Source organism: Chelonia mydas, chromosome 25, assembly GCF_015237465.2.
Source record: "Chelonia mydas isolate rCheMyd1 chromosome 25, rCheMyd1.pri.v2, whole genome shotgun sequence".
Taxonomy (NCBI): Eukaryota; Metazoa; Chordata; order Testudines; family Cheloniidae; genus Chelonia; species Chelonia mydas.
The window spans coordinates 15,414,295-15,428,481 of NC_057858.1; the positions used below are offsets into that span (position 1 = coordinate 15,414,295).

At 43.6% G+C, this 14,187-nt stretch overlaps 1 protein-coding gene across 1 annotated transcript in view; it reads right to left on the reverse strand.

The window, feature by feature from the left end:
• ARHGEF18 (Rho/Rac guanine nucleotide exchange factor 18) overlaps positions 1-14,187 on the reverse strand; it is a 90,686-nt gene that overhangs the window by 43,446 nt on the left and 33,053 nt on the right. Inside the window, 1 exon segment of the mRNA XM_027834281.3 lies at positions 204-271. Within this exon segment, the coding sequence (XP_027690082.3) occupies positions 204-271 (68 nt within the window).

Sequence of the window (14,187 nt, forward strand, 5' to 3'; positions counted from 1 at the left end):
GTAAATCAGCCTGCCTCAGTTTCCCCACACATACAAAAACCATCAAGGGATACTAGCTGGATCAGTTAATAACTATTCAGGGATTTGAAGATATAGGGTCAGATTCTTAGCTGGTGTAAATCGGAGTAACTCCACTGAATTCAATAGAGAATATAGGTGATATTAATCCTATCTTATAAGGGTGGAGAAGTTGTAAAACCAACCTTGGGTCTGGTACTGCTGCATTCAGCCAGTAAGGTCTTGCAATTCTTGTGGACATTCACTGCACAGTCTGAAATGTACAAAATATTTAAGTTATTCTTACCCCTCCCATTTCAACAGAGAGAAATAACTCATTTTTCAGATTTGAAAGGATCAGGAAAGGACTCCAGGTATTCCATTGGGAATACTTATTGTGCAATTTCAACTCTTGGTTTTACACCAAAATGCTCAAACTTGTAAGAATGAAGGTAAGAGATGTACTGGGTCTGAAAGAACACCATTACCAGAGTACCTCTGGCACCTTAAAGACGAACAGATTTATTAGGGCATAAGCTTTTGTGGATAAACCACCACTTCTTCAGATAAGAATCTAAATCTGATAGTCTTTAAGGTGCCACCAGACTCCTTGTTTTTGTGGATACAGACTAACACGGCTACCCCCTGATACCACAGTACCTTTGGGGCATCACCAGATGGCAGCCTAAGGCAGGAACAGTACCACATAAATATGCTGCTTGTTCCAACCCTAGTACAGTAGAATCGATATAGCAGATTCATATTGTAACCCAGTGGCACAGAACAATATTTTTCATTTGCATGGTCTCCTAAGGGCAATATGACTATCACAATATTTCAGTCTCCTACAAAAGTGCAGTTAATTGTTCCCTTTTTCTACAATATTTTTACCTTGCATATTGCAAGTTTATTCTTTTTGTTGTGTGCATGAACGTGCATGCGTATGATGTATAAACCATTTCTTGGTTAATCAAGTCTATTCCTTTGCTACCCCCTTTTAACTAAACTTCAAGCAAGAAAACTGGTTGCTGGTTTCTTCACTAATCTCACCTCAGATTCCCCACTTTACCAAAATGAAAAGTATACATAATCTTCATATTGCAAATCATTCTCACAAACATTAATGAAATGAAAAATGAGCATTACATGTCCATTTACAAAGCAGAGAAACAAACTCCCAAACAAAAATATAACAGTCAGAAAATCTTGCGATTAACAGATAGAATTAATTCTGTTAGTTCCTATAAGGATGATATTTGTTAAAAGCTCTCACTGCTTTCTGTAAAGAGCTCATTATTCACAGATATTCTTCTGGTTCATTTCCACCTCTGTCCGAGCACCGTATTCTTCAGATTCTGAACTGTTATTCCAAGGCAAACTGAATCAAGTTACCTAATTCAGGCAATATACCAAACAAATTCAGAGACGAGGTAATTCTTCATGTACAATGTACACAGTGTCTTTTTACATGTGGATGGTGAATAGGAACTGATTAAATTAACTGAAATAGGCAACCAGAAGACCCTCAAAGTAGCATCAATGATCCAGATGCTACCACTTTTCTACGGCATAAGGCAATTGCTTCCACATCATGTCACTAGAGCATCCTGAGATAACACACAAGACCTTTCCAACCAAGATTGAATTCAGTGCCCTTTTCCCATCAAAATAATTATAACCCCAGGGGGTGGGGTCCAACTGGATGACACCACTCACACATTCTCCAGTAGCTCCCCTGGCCCTGTGTAAATTAAGATGTTTTCCTTACCTGGAGACAATAGAAGCAGGACACCAGAAACTCAAATATTGAGGGAAACCGGATTTTTTTGCCCTTGCAATGTACACAAAACATGCTTAAGAGGACAGCTAGAACAGGAAGACTTGCACTGTAACTGCTTGAGAAAAGGCTGTTTGTGCCTAATGCACTGGGGGAAAACTGTTCAAGCAATATTCATCCATGCAGAAATATAACCCGTTATGGTGCCAGTCAGCAGCACCTAGGGTGGACTGTTTTAAGTACTGCTGGTGTAAGATAGCTACATGCTCATTTACACAGCAGTATTTTCCACAATTACAATAAATGTCTGAGAAGAGAATACAAGTAACAGATAAACCCTTATCCAAGCCAAATACCTAAATAAGTTAATGTTAGCAGCCATGTTGGTTCCAGGTTATTAGAGAGACAAAGAGGAAAATGTAATATCCCGAAGAGCTCTGGGCTGCTCGAAATTTGTCTATTTCACCAAGAGAAGTTGGTCCAATAAAAGATATTACTTCACCCTCCTTGTCTCTCTAACTAAATTACCAACAGTCAGAGACTCAGGCCCGTTAGGAGATGGGATGACAACTGGAAATGAAAAGGTGCATAAGTACATGCTTTTTCCACACGTGAGAGGTATAAGAGTAGAATAAATGCTGAAAGTGCATGTCACACACACAGACTTTTCAGTAGAAAATATCTCTGCAAAAAGCTTAATTCTGTCAACTAAAACTAGAAATAATGTGAAAAATGAATTGGATACTGAAATTGGATGATGCTAAATGTATTAAAAGTGCTTTCAATCCGAACTTTAAACCAAAGAAAGAATTCTGCATTAGCCATTCTACGTGGGGTATAAACTGATGAACCCACTAACATAGCACAAGCACCCCACAAAATGAAGGAGCTCTAAAAGAAAAAAGGGAAACAAAATCAGCAGATTCAGGAAGATGCCAGAAGAGCTCTCAATATTTGTTATGGATTTCTGAATGGACATAATTAGGAGCCTAATGGCAAACGCACCCATGAAACAAACCAGTAAACTGTAGAATGAAACCACCATAAAACAGGAATTAGAAACAAAATATTTATTAAAAAGAAAAGGAGGACTTGTGGCACCTTAGAGACTAAAATTTATTTGAGCATAAGCTTTCGTGAGCTACAGCTCACTGCATCAGCTGCTACTCTGAAAGTATTTAATGACATTGTGCCTGATTGAATGGGCCCTGGAGACTGAACTCCCTTCTTACCCCTGGGGCAAGACGGGGGCACACTGGATAACTTTCTCCCCAACCCTGCCCCAGCCAATCACTGCCTGTGATATATCTGCTGTATGAAGAATCCGTGCCTAACGCTGTCAGTCTAGCACCTTTCACCGGCTAAATACAATTCCATTTAAAAAACAGAAATTAAGAAATAAGGACATTATGCCACTGTTACAGTGCTGGACAGGTTTAAAGTGAAGCTGAGGCATTCCACTGAGAAAAGGTCACAGGTATAAGGTCGTCAGTACACATGCGTTTTATAAAAAGGAAAGGAGGACTTGTGGCACCTTAGAGACGAACCAATTTATTTGAGCATAAGCTTTCGTGAGCTACAGCTCACTTCAGATATAGACTAACACGGCTGCTACTCTGAAACATGCATTTTATCGTTTGCTAATGTCATGTTTTTGTAAAAGTAACCTCTCTGCTTTCTGTACACCTAGGAATGCTGGCTGTAAGCACCCACAAGCTTCATTAGAATTCCATTTATAAGTATTTGGGTGAGCTTGAATAAAATTTCCACAAAAGAATAAAAATATATTTAAAACGTTGTAAAAAGGGAAATCTTCAGATTGACTCTAAATCTTTTATTCACTTACGAACTTATAATGCAAAAAGCTGCCATGAACATTCAACTGATCAAACAGATTGGACACCTGAATCACTCTGATCTTAAATCTATAATTGACTTAGGCCAGGTCTACACTACAGACCTGTATCAGTATAAATACATTGCTCAGGGGTGTGAAAAATCCATACCCCTAAGTGACATAGTTATACCGACCTAACCCCTAGTGTAGAGGAGAGCTTCTCCTGGGGAGGTGGATTAACTATGCTGATGGGAGGAACTCTCCTGTCAGCATAGAAGCATCTTCACATAAGCGCTGCAGCACTTAAAATGCAATGTTTTAAGTGTACTTATTGATTAGGTTAAACAGTTCCTTTTTCTTTAATGATTAGTAAGACCAGGTCCTATTCTCCAGACTTAGGCATTTGTTAAGATAACTTTAAAAGGGACATCAATTGAAAAATACACTTCTGTCTGAAAACTGTTCACCTATCTTTGTTACAAGCAACACCTAAAATTACCAAATCTGGGAGATTATGTATTTGATAGTACTGTGTGAACAGTTTCACTGTTTCCCTGTATTGTCAGTTTGTTTCCCTTGTTGTAGAAGCCTTTCACAAAGCAAGGCAGAGAAAAACACACTAGAAAATAGGAAAAAATGCAATTGTAAAGCCTCAAGGATTGGCAAGAGAATTTATGGGCAGGTGTTGTTTCTGAAACTGCCCACCAAATGTGAAAAAAGTGTGAAAAAACAGAGTTAAAGAAACTGATAAAGCCTTTTATAATCCCACCGAATTTTATAAAATATGCTTCAGTTATATCTATTTGACACCTTTCTTACTGTAGTGGAGAAGCAAAATTACCACTATAGTTAAAGGTGAAATAATATACATTTGTTCATTCTCTTGCAGACTGGTGGATTTGATTTCTTTTCTCTAAACACAAGATCTTTTAGCATTCTCTATTCCTTCAGAGCACCTTTCTGAACAGAATATTGGAAAATTAGAGAGGGTTCAAAGGAGAGCAACAAGAATGATCAGGAGCATAGAAAAACTCAAACAAAAAGAGATTTAAAAGATTGAGATTGTTACCTTAGAAAGGAGATGAATAAAAAGTAAATAAAATAATGGACTGTCTAGAAAAGACAGATGGGAGCTTCTGCAATTGCAAAATGGCAAATTCAAAACTGACAAAAGAAAATAGGTTTTTCATGCAACATATAATTAGATTGTGCAACTCTCTGCCACCTGATTTTACTAAGGCCAAGAATTTGAAAAGATTCAAAGAGGCAATGGACATTCATATGTTTAACAAAAATATCCAGAGTTATAACAATTAACACTAATAAAAAGAGTAGTGGGAGTGAGCTAAAACCTCATGTTGCAGGATTTAAACCAAACTCTAATTATTAGAGATTAAGATGAGACCTTCAGGAGGGCAGATTATCCCACATCTGCTTCATGTGGAGTTTCTTGCTTCCTCCGAAAAAATCTATTTTTTGGCCACTCATCAACAGCATACTGGACAAGATGGAAAATGGGTCTGATCCAGTGGGGCAAGTCCAATGTTCGAGAGCAAATAATCAATAACAATCATCATAAAAGATCATTTTCATGACCAAAGATATTAAAGTTATTTTCTGGTAGAAAATAAAAGCTCCCCCTTTCCTTCCCAAAAGTTAGTTTATACAATACAAAGTGTTAAAACATTTGAGGTGGATGACTGGTCTGAAATTCTGTTCTATGTCAAAAAACAGCTCTCCCCCAGACTTGTTGAGATTCATAACAATATTTAAGATGGTACCATAAACCCAACAGGCTAAAATGTAACAAGATATCTAGCACAATGAGATTATTTCAGCACCTATCAAAATCCAGTGCTCTGGAACCACCACTGGCAATTTAGGATTCAGCTACTGTTTACTCAAGGTGTACGCAGCTACTGGCAGTAACCAATTTACAAGTCAACATGTACGAGTGCTTTTATTGGACAACACATTAGATAGCCCAAGAGAGGTTGCCAGGTTATGCTGACCCACAGTATCTGACAAGTCACTGAACCATTAAACCAAACTGGACCTGCCAATACATTCCCTCCCACAGCAACTAGTACAAAACTGACAGGCAGAGATGAGAATGTCCAATAATTAGTATTAAGCTCCGGTGTGGAGCTGTGACTCATCACACATGATGAGTGGGAATGACCCTGCCCCCTGGACAATAAATGCATTGCCTAGTAAAATCACTCTTAACTGGTCATTTGCAAATCAGTTGTGACTAAGATCTAGGTATGCTGTAATTAGATTGAATCCTTACTGCTAATAGTCACGATGTGGTTCTGGAGCATTTGTTTTTTTAAATTAGACAGAGAAAGATTGAAAACATCCTTGAAGCACAATTCAGTTATAATATAAGATTTGGCAATCTCTGTCACTGTTTGCAAAGGTACAGAGCTTGCCCACGGATATACTCACTACCTAATGGATCTGACCTAACAGAAATGAACTGTGAACCAAATACCTTTCCCTTGATATTAATGATTTCTCTGCTGTCAGACATGCTTGGATTCTTCAGAGAACAAAAAGGAACCTTTTCTCTCCGTATGAAAAACGAGAAGATTATTTCTCTAGTCTGACTCTATAGGAAATGCCATGTAGTTCATGATGAATGTGCTTCTGAAGGATTAACTATAAAGGTATTTGTTTAAAAGTATGCCATAACACACTAATTTGCTGCATTTTTATTCACAGCACAAATAGTTAGAATTAAATCACAAACTGTGCTTTCCAACACCAGTGCATCCAGGTTTAGTCACTAAAAACACACCACCATATGCTTATGGAAATTAAGTTGTTCTTATGTAATATCTATGAAATATTATAAACATTTTGATGTATTCATAGTCCAAGGTAGCTGAATAGACCTGAAGATACACAATCAGTTTATTTTGTTACTACGGTAGTATACAGTTCCAAAAAATGGAACTGTCTGTGACAATCTCATCAGGGAGGTGGAGTTTCAACTGGACTTGCAGCAGTTTCTGAACTGAGCAAATCCAGGTCATGTATCCTAATCAGTTCAGAACAGATTTAACTTTGTCCTAGTGGCTCCAGTGACTGGCACCTGCTTGTTCTCTTAACACCTAAATGAGTAGAGCAGAAGCAAAACTGTACATTCTGATGTAGCAGCAGGAACAATCTACACTGAAAAGCCATGAAACCTGTACTTATTGAGTAATTTCATTTTCCTTATTAAGAACATAAGGATGGCCATACTGGGTCAGACCAAAGGTCCATCCAGCCCAGTATCCTGTCTGCCGACAGTGGCCAATGCCAGGTGCCCCAGAGGGAGTGAACCTAACAGATAATGATCAAGTAATCTCTCTCCTGCCATCCATCTCCACCCTCTGACAAACAGAGGCTAGAGACACCATTCCTTACCCACTAAGACTATTCTCTCTCCTAAAACAAGGAGGGGATGTTTTCTCAATTTATTTGTTTTTAACAAATTCTATTCTAAATGTTAGATAAGTAGTTTTCAAATCACGCCCACCACCACAAAAAAAATTTTTTTTAAAACACAAACTCAGTAACAAAATTGATTCAGATCAGGCACTTCATTTCTTTTTGAACAGTTGCAATACAAAATGAGCATTTTAACCGAAAATAAAGATTTGTTCCATTTCAAGTTTCTCAGACTCTTCAATTGCAAATGCTGAAAATGTGTCTAAACATGCTATTAAGAGCATTATGGAGTTACAGCAAAGGGAGTGTGAATTAGCAACTGTGACATAATTACAAAATATACTGAAAACATCTGATAGGTAAACATTAAGTGGAAGTGCAGCACATCATGTCTGATAGCTCCTGTTTGAGAGCCATATTTCATATATGTATTTTTGCTTTGCAGCTGTAAGTACCAAACAAACAAAAAATACTCAAGCAGAGTTTTTACCTCAATAAGGGAGATGTGCCAAAGATTCCAGGAAGTCCATTAGTGACTTCACTTTTGCTGCTGATTTCACGTGGAAGAAGCCCAGATATTATGGTGACAGGCATGCAATATAAAACACTTAGATAGACAGTACACTACTAATTCTGCTTAGTAACTAAGGAGACTTGACACAGATACACAGTCTGTGATACTGCAGCTTTTTGTTTTGTTTTGTTTTGCAGTATAAAATTTTCCTGTGAAAACTAAATACAGAATAAAAATTGTACAACTAATCCCATGTATCTGACAGCAAAACAAGATACTAACTCTACTTATTTTTTTCAGAATATTCTATTTATTTCATACTATTAAAATACAGAATAGGCAAAGAATACATACTCTTCCTGAAAGTCTGTTCTGAAGACTCATGTTTTACATAGGTCAAAAAATAAAAATCCTGTCTGACCTTGTGAATATGATACATAAAGCAACTGCCGAAATATAAATGAGAAAACAACCTCCCTCAAATATCCCAGGTGGTCAACTTTCTAAGACAGGGGCTCATCTCCTAATGCCCCAACTTGATTATGTACATCACAACTTAAAATCAACTAAAATAAGTTATCTTCTACTTCAGTACACTGTCTGCTTTACTGCTATAAGTTTCCAACTATCAGCTCACAGGAGTCTTACTCAAGACAAGTTTCAGAGTAGCAGCCCTGTTAGTCTGTATTCTCGAAAAGAAAAGGAGGACTTGTGGCACCTTAGAGACTAACCAATTTATTTGAGCATAAGCTTTCGTGAGCTAAGCTTATGCTCAAATAAATTTGTTAGTCTCTAAGGTGCCACAAGTCCTCCTTTTCTTTTTACTCAAGACAAGTTATAGAGAGACAGTGCAGCAGCCCACAGAAAAAGCTGGGAGTTTTCACCCTCCTACCTACTGAAGGCTGGGAAATGTGCTGTACATACAATCACTACAGCCAGAATACAAAAAAAGAAAACCCTTTCAGTGACACAGATCGGCAGTACAAGGGTGTCTCCACCATGAGAAAGTGCCTGCCGCATAGGGAACAATCCTGCACAAGCAGGAGCTGCAGGACCCCCTGCTGGGGCTTTTCCACCCCTAACCTCCAGGATTCTCTAGCACACACCTCAAGCCTCAATAAGGGGGTGAGGGAGTCCAACTTTCTGGTTTCTTCGTTGGTGTCAGGGAAGGCGAGCCCCGCCGCTTGACACCAAACGCGCGGAGGACTCGTAAGAGGGCCCGGCGGGGTCCGCCCAAAGGCCGATCCAGCCCAGCGCCCTGGCTGCCGGCAGCGGCCGGTGCCGGGGCCCCAGGGAAGCGCCAAGGGACCCGTCCCCGGCCGCCCACCGCCAGCGCCCGCAAGGGGCGTCGCGGCAAGAAGCTGTCGGGGGCCCCGCACCCCCCGGGCTCCCGCAGCGCGACGGGAATTTCCCACCATCTGACCCCGCCCGCGGCCGGCCCAGCGGGAGCCCGAGCCCCGGGGCGCTGCCCTCGGGCCAGGCCGCCCCGCTCCCGCCGCCGGCCCGGCCCGGCCTCCCGGGGCAGCGCGGCCCGCAGGGCCAGGCTGGTCCCGTCCCCGGGGGCTCGGGCCCCGGGACACGCCCACCGCGCAGCCTGCCGGGCCGGGCCGGGATCGCCCCGGAGGCGGCGGCCGGGGAGCGCGAGGCCCGGGGCGCTGACACCCCCCGTCACCTACCGAGGGTCCGGGGGGAGCCGCCGCCTGGCAACAGGAAATGCCCCAATGACCCGGAAGCAGAGCGCGGCAGGTAGAGGGGCGGCACGGCGCATGCGCCAGAGAGGGCTGTGCTTCTTTCTCTTCCCCACACACGGGGGGGGGAGAGCGGGGTCTGCGACTGGGGGGGAAGAGCGGGGGGGGGTGACTGGGGAGGAAGGGGGTCTGCGACTGGGGGGAGGAGCGGGGGGGGTGACTGGGGAGGAAGGGGGTCTGCGACTGGGGGGAGGAGCGGGGGGGGGTGACTGGGGAGGAAGGGGGTCTGCGACTGGGGGGGAGGAGGGGGGGTGACTGGGGAGGAAGGGGGTCTGCGACTGGGGGGAGGAGGGGGGGTGACTGGGGAGGAAGGGGGTCTCTGACTGGGGGGAGGAGGGGTCTGTGACTGGGGAGGGTCTGTGACTGGGGGGAGGAGCGGGGGGTGACTGGGAGGGGGGGTCTGCGACTGGGGGGGAGGAGCGGGGGGGTGACTGGGAGGGGGGTCTGTGACTGGGGGGAGGAGGGGGGGAGGTGACGAGGAGGAAGGGGGTCTCTGACTGGGGGGAGGAGCAGGGGGGTGACTGGGAGGGGGGGTCTGTGACTGGGGGGAGGAGCGGGGGGTGACTGGGAGAGGGGGTCTGTGACTGGGGGGAGGAGTCTGTGACTGGGGGGAGGAGCGGGGGGGTGACGAGGAGGAAGGGGGTCTCTGACTGGGGGGAGGAGCAGGGGGGTGACGGGGGGGGTCTGTGACTGGGAGGGGGAGCAGGGGGGGGTGACTGGGGAGGAAGGGGGTCTGTGACTGGGCGGAGCGGGGGGTGTGACTAGAGGAGCAGTTTAAAGTCAGGCCTGAGCTCTGAACCCCAAGGCTCGCAGAAAGCCGGGCCTGTCAGTCACTGTCCCCCGTCCCCCGCCAATGCCGTGGGGCACGGGCCGTGGCTGGGCAGGGTCCCAGCACATCAGACCCAATCGCAAAGGCCTCTAGGCGCTGCCACAATATAAAATTTAAACAACTCAGTGGGTCAGCCTCCGAGGAGAAACCCCCATCTACACTGCGGTACAACACTCTGTGGCGCAACAGCTGTGGCCGGCCTATGTCAGCTGACTGAGGCTCAGGCAGTGGCTCTGTAAAACCAGTGTCTACACATTCAGGTTTGGGCTGGGGCTGGAGCGCTGGGACCCCCAACTGAGCTAGACCTGTATAAAGGGGCTCATTATAGCAGCTTGCAAACCCTGTGGAGAGGTAGAGCCGAAAGCAACGGGCCCAACTGCGTAGCAAGATTCAGGGCCAGTGCTGAGAGGAGCATGCAAGCTGTGTGCTCAGACCAAGGTTCCCAATCAGCAAGGTGCTTTGCACTGTTGTTTTCCAGCACGCTGGCTTTCATGTGCTGTGTAGGGCCACCCTAGGTGTGTGTTCATTAAACCTACTTATCAGTGAGATGCAAGACAGAAGGGTGAGGGGTCCTGGTCATTCTGTGAGGGTCATCTCAGCATTTCTTTCGAGTGGTCCCTTCAGGAACTGAGGAGGTTGGCCTCCAAAGCCTGTTGGAAGCCAGGATCTGTAGGGAAAATAACCTCAATCTCATGGAGAACTGATCCCTCTGGGGCTTCTCTGAACCCCATCAACACCCTTTCTCCAAGAGGGTGCAGGTTTAGAGCAGCAGGTAATGAGGGCCCATCTAGACTCTCAAAGAATCCCCCATACAAAGGAGAGGAATTCACGAGACGCTATTTACCCCGTCTATGGTTCCCTGCCCATTTCCACCGGTCACTGCTCACCGTCTCTTTGCACGCTCAGACAGCAAGTCAGTTCCCTCTTCAAATACTTGAAACAAAAGCATTTTTTTTAATGAACATTTGGCATTTTATAAAAAGGGCCAATAACTTATTTGAACCTAATCCTAGGAATGGATGACAAACTTTCTTCCTCTCAAAGAGCTACGTGACCAGTAGGAGCTTTTCGATAAACAGAACCTTCACCAACGGGGCTTTCCAGAAGCCCTGCCTTTCATCAGCAAAAGTCTGTGACTAGAAAAAAAATAGCTAGGCTTTTAATTAATGGTGAATGGTACCTCGACTGACAGCTTTAGCAAGGTAGTTCATATGTTTGTGTAAAGATCATTTAGGGCTTTACATTAAATGTGGTATTAATCATATTAAAATTATGATGCAATTTTCCATTCAATAAAGACAGCGCCAAAGTGGTATTTTAAATCTTTGTTTGCTAAGACAAGTGCAGCCAGGGGAAGGGCATCCTGCAGCAACAGCGAAGTCTTCTCAAGCAAAATTCAGCTGCGACTTACAGTGTGCCCCATGCAGCCAGCAGAGTGGAAGGCATTAATATTAATAAGTATTTCCAAAGCAACTATTGCCATGGAGAGAGACATTATACAGTAAAGGAAGTTTAGTTTCAGCATTTGATGCAGAGCTTGTATGCTATATTATATGAACAAACACGTTCACTCTGCTGGAAATAAAAACGATCTATTTTTATTTTTGTATTATTAATAAGGATTCTGACAAGCAAGTTAATCCTTTGATTGCAATGCCTGGCTACTAAAATACCCTTAGGAAAAAAAATCACAAGCTTATGTACTAAAAGAAAAATAAGTTTGGGGTTTCAGCCTAGTTATCACAGAATCAACACACTAAAATCTGGAACTGTCCAGGTCTGCTCAGGAGAAGCCCAGCACTGCAAAACTAGGGTGTCGCTTGCATGACAGGATTTGGCTGTGTCAACAAAGCTGTGCAGGATTGACTGCAATGATGAGGAGGGTCGGGTGCCTCGGGGGTACGGAGGTGCATTAGCAAAGATGTGTAGAAGCACAACTGAGAATGAAAATACTGTCCTTAACTATAAAGTCCATTTGTTTCTTGTGAAAGGGTTCCAAAGCTGCATATACAAGTGGATGAGACACTGCAGTATTTTGTTCAATCATTGTCTGTGCTCATACGCCATCCTACAGTGAACAAAGCATAATTCACCTACAGGCTCATCTTATCATTATTAAAATATTTTCTTCCCTTCTTGGATTGTGAACTGATCGGACGCAAAGTTCTGAATGTCAATGATTAAACACAGCCCTAAAAGACCTGAGACACTTAAATTCCTTTTGCCATCAGCTTTGTCAAACTGAAACGATGAACTCTCCTAGTTATTTTCATAATACCCAGTTCAGTCATGACAGACCAGATTCCAGGAGGGGACCCAGACATGACAAGGACTGAAAATAATTGCTTTTGGCCTAATGATGAGATGCAACTTTTTCATTGACCTTAACAAATGCAATCCTGCTCTACTCATATCCATTCAAAACACTGCTGTAAAGATCAGTTTCCTAGACCTACCTTGACCATAACATCCCTCTCTTTAAAAAGAAAAGGAGTACTTGTGACACCTTAGAGACTAACCAATTTATTTGAGCATAAGCTTTCGTGAGCTACAGCTCACTTCATCAGATGCTGAAATAAATTTGTTAGTCTCTAAGGTGCCACAAGTACTCCTTTTCTTTTTGCGAATACAGACTAACACGGCTGCTACTCTGATCCCTCTCTATCACATCAAACAAACTGCTTATCTTGACTTCCAAGGCCCTGCATGACTTAGCACCCCCTGCCTATCCTCTCTCATTCACTATTCAAATGTTGAATCCCACCTCTGATCGGCCCAGGATGCCAGCCTCCATCTCTGACTAATTAAATTTTCAAACACACAGGCTGCCCTCCACACTTGGGGCATGTTTAGACCGCTGGTGTGCTGAGACCACTACCTATCATGCTGGCTTATACGGTCTCTGTTTCCTTGTATTCCCATGTCCCTGTCTCCATTTGTCGGCTCTTATACTTCCATTATAAGCTCTTTGCAGCAGAAACTGTCTTTTTGCTCTGTCTTTGTACAGTGCCTAGCCCTTTACTGGGGCTCCTAGGCTCCATGGGAATACAAATGATAAATAATAACGAGGATGCCATTTGGGGGTAAACAGAAGGCTGCCATCTGGTGACAGAATCATCCTAAGACACAGACTGTGTTTGTGCTTCACTGAGATGAGATGCATACGCAAGTGCAATGCAGCCCAGACTGTGTCAGCAGGGCTGGCCCTAGACCAAATGGCGCCCCAGGCAAGGAGCGTCTTCAGTGCCCCCCTTTACTTGTTAAACTTTTGAATACCTTATTTTTTATTGTATTTGTAGCCCAATTCACGACTTTGATGAATGATTTGCATGCATGATTTATCCCTGTCATATAAGACAATAAATTTGCACACAAAGGTCCAGAACATTCTAGGAGGGTAGTGAAAAATGAATCCACATATGGAATACCTGAAACATTTTACTTCAAACATTCTATTTTCCATTTTGTCACTAACAACCAAAAGCAGCCCCCCAAGCCCAGCGTGCCTCCTCCCAACCCCCACTGTCACCTGCCCCTAAATCCAGCCCTGCGTGTCACTATAATTTTTCAAAACTGGCACAAGAAGAACATCTTATGCTGGGGGTATATGGCCTGTGAGCATCTGAACAACGTCAGTATAGAATGTGCACAGCAACCAGTTCAAATACTGTCTCTTCAAACCCAAATGAGGGATGGATAGTGACAAAGAAAACAGCATTATCCTTCCAATGCCGTTTAATAATCTACACGAAAAAACACTTGTTATTGGCACTGAACAAATAGGAGATAGGGAAAAGCCCAGACATGTAATCAAGAGAAGCTCCATCAGTACCAGGCCTGCTTATCCACTCCCCAGGCAGAGCAGATAAGATCCTGGAGCTGTGTCAGGCAACTGAGGGAATAGGATCCTGGAACTGTTCCACAGAGGGGCAAGTAAAAAAGCAACACTGAAGTGAAAGGAAAAGAAGATGAAAAGCAACAAGGAGACGCACTAGAAGCACTGAACAGAGCCATCTGACTGCAAAGAGCCATCCTGTCCCCTTT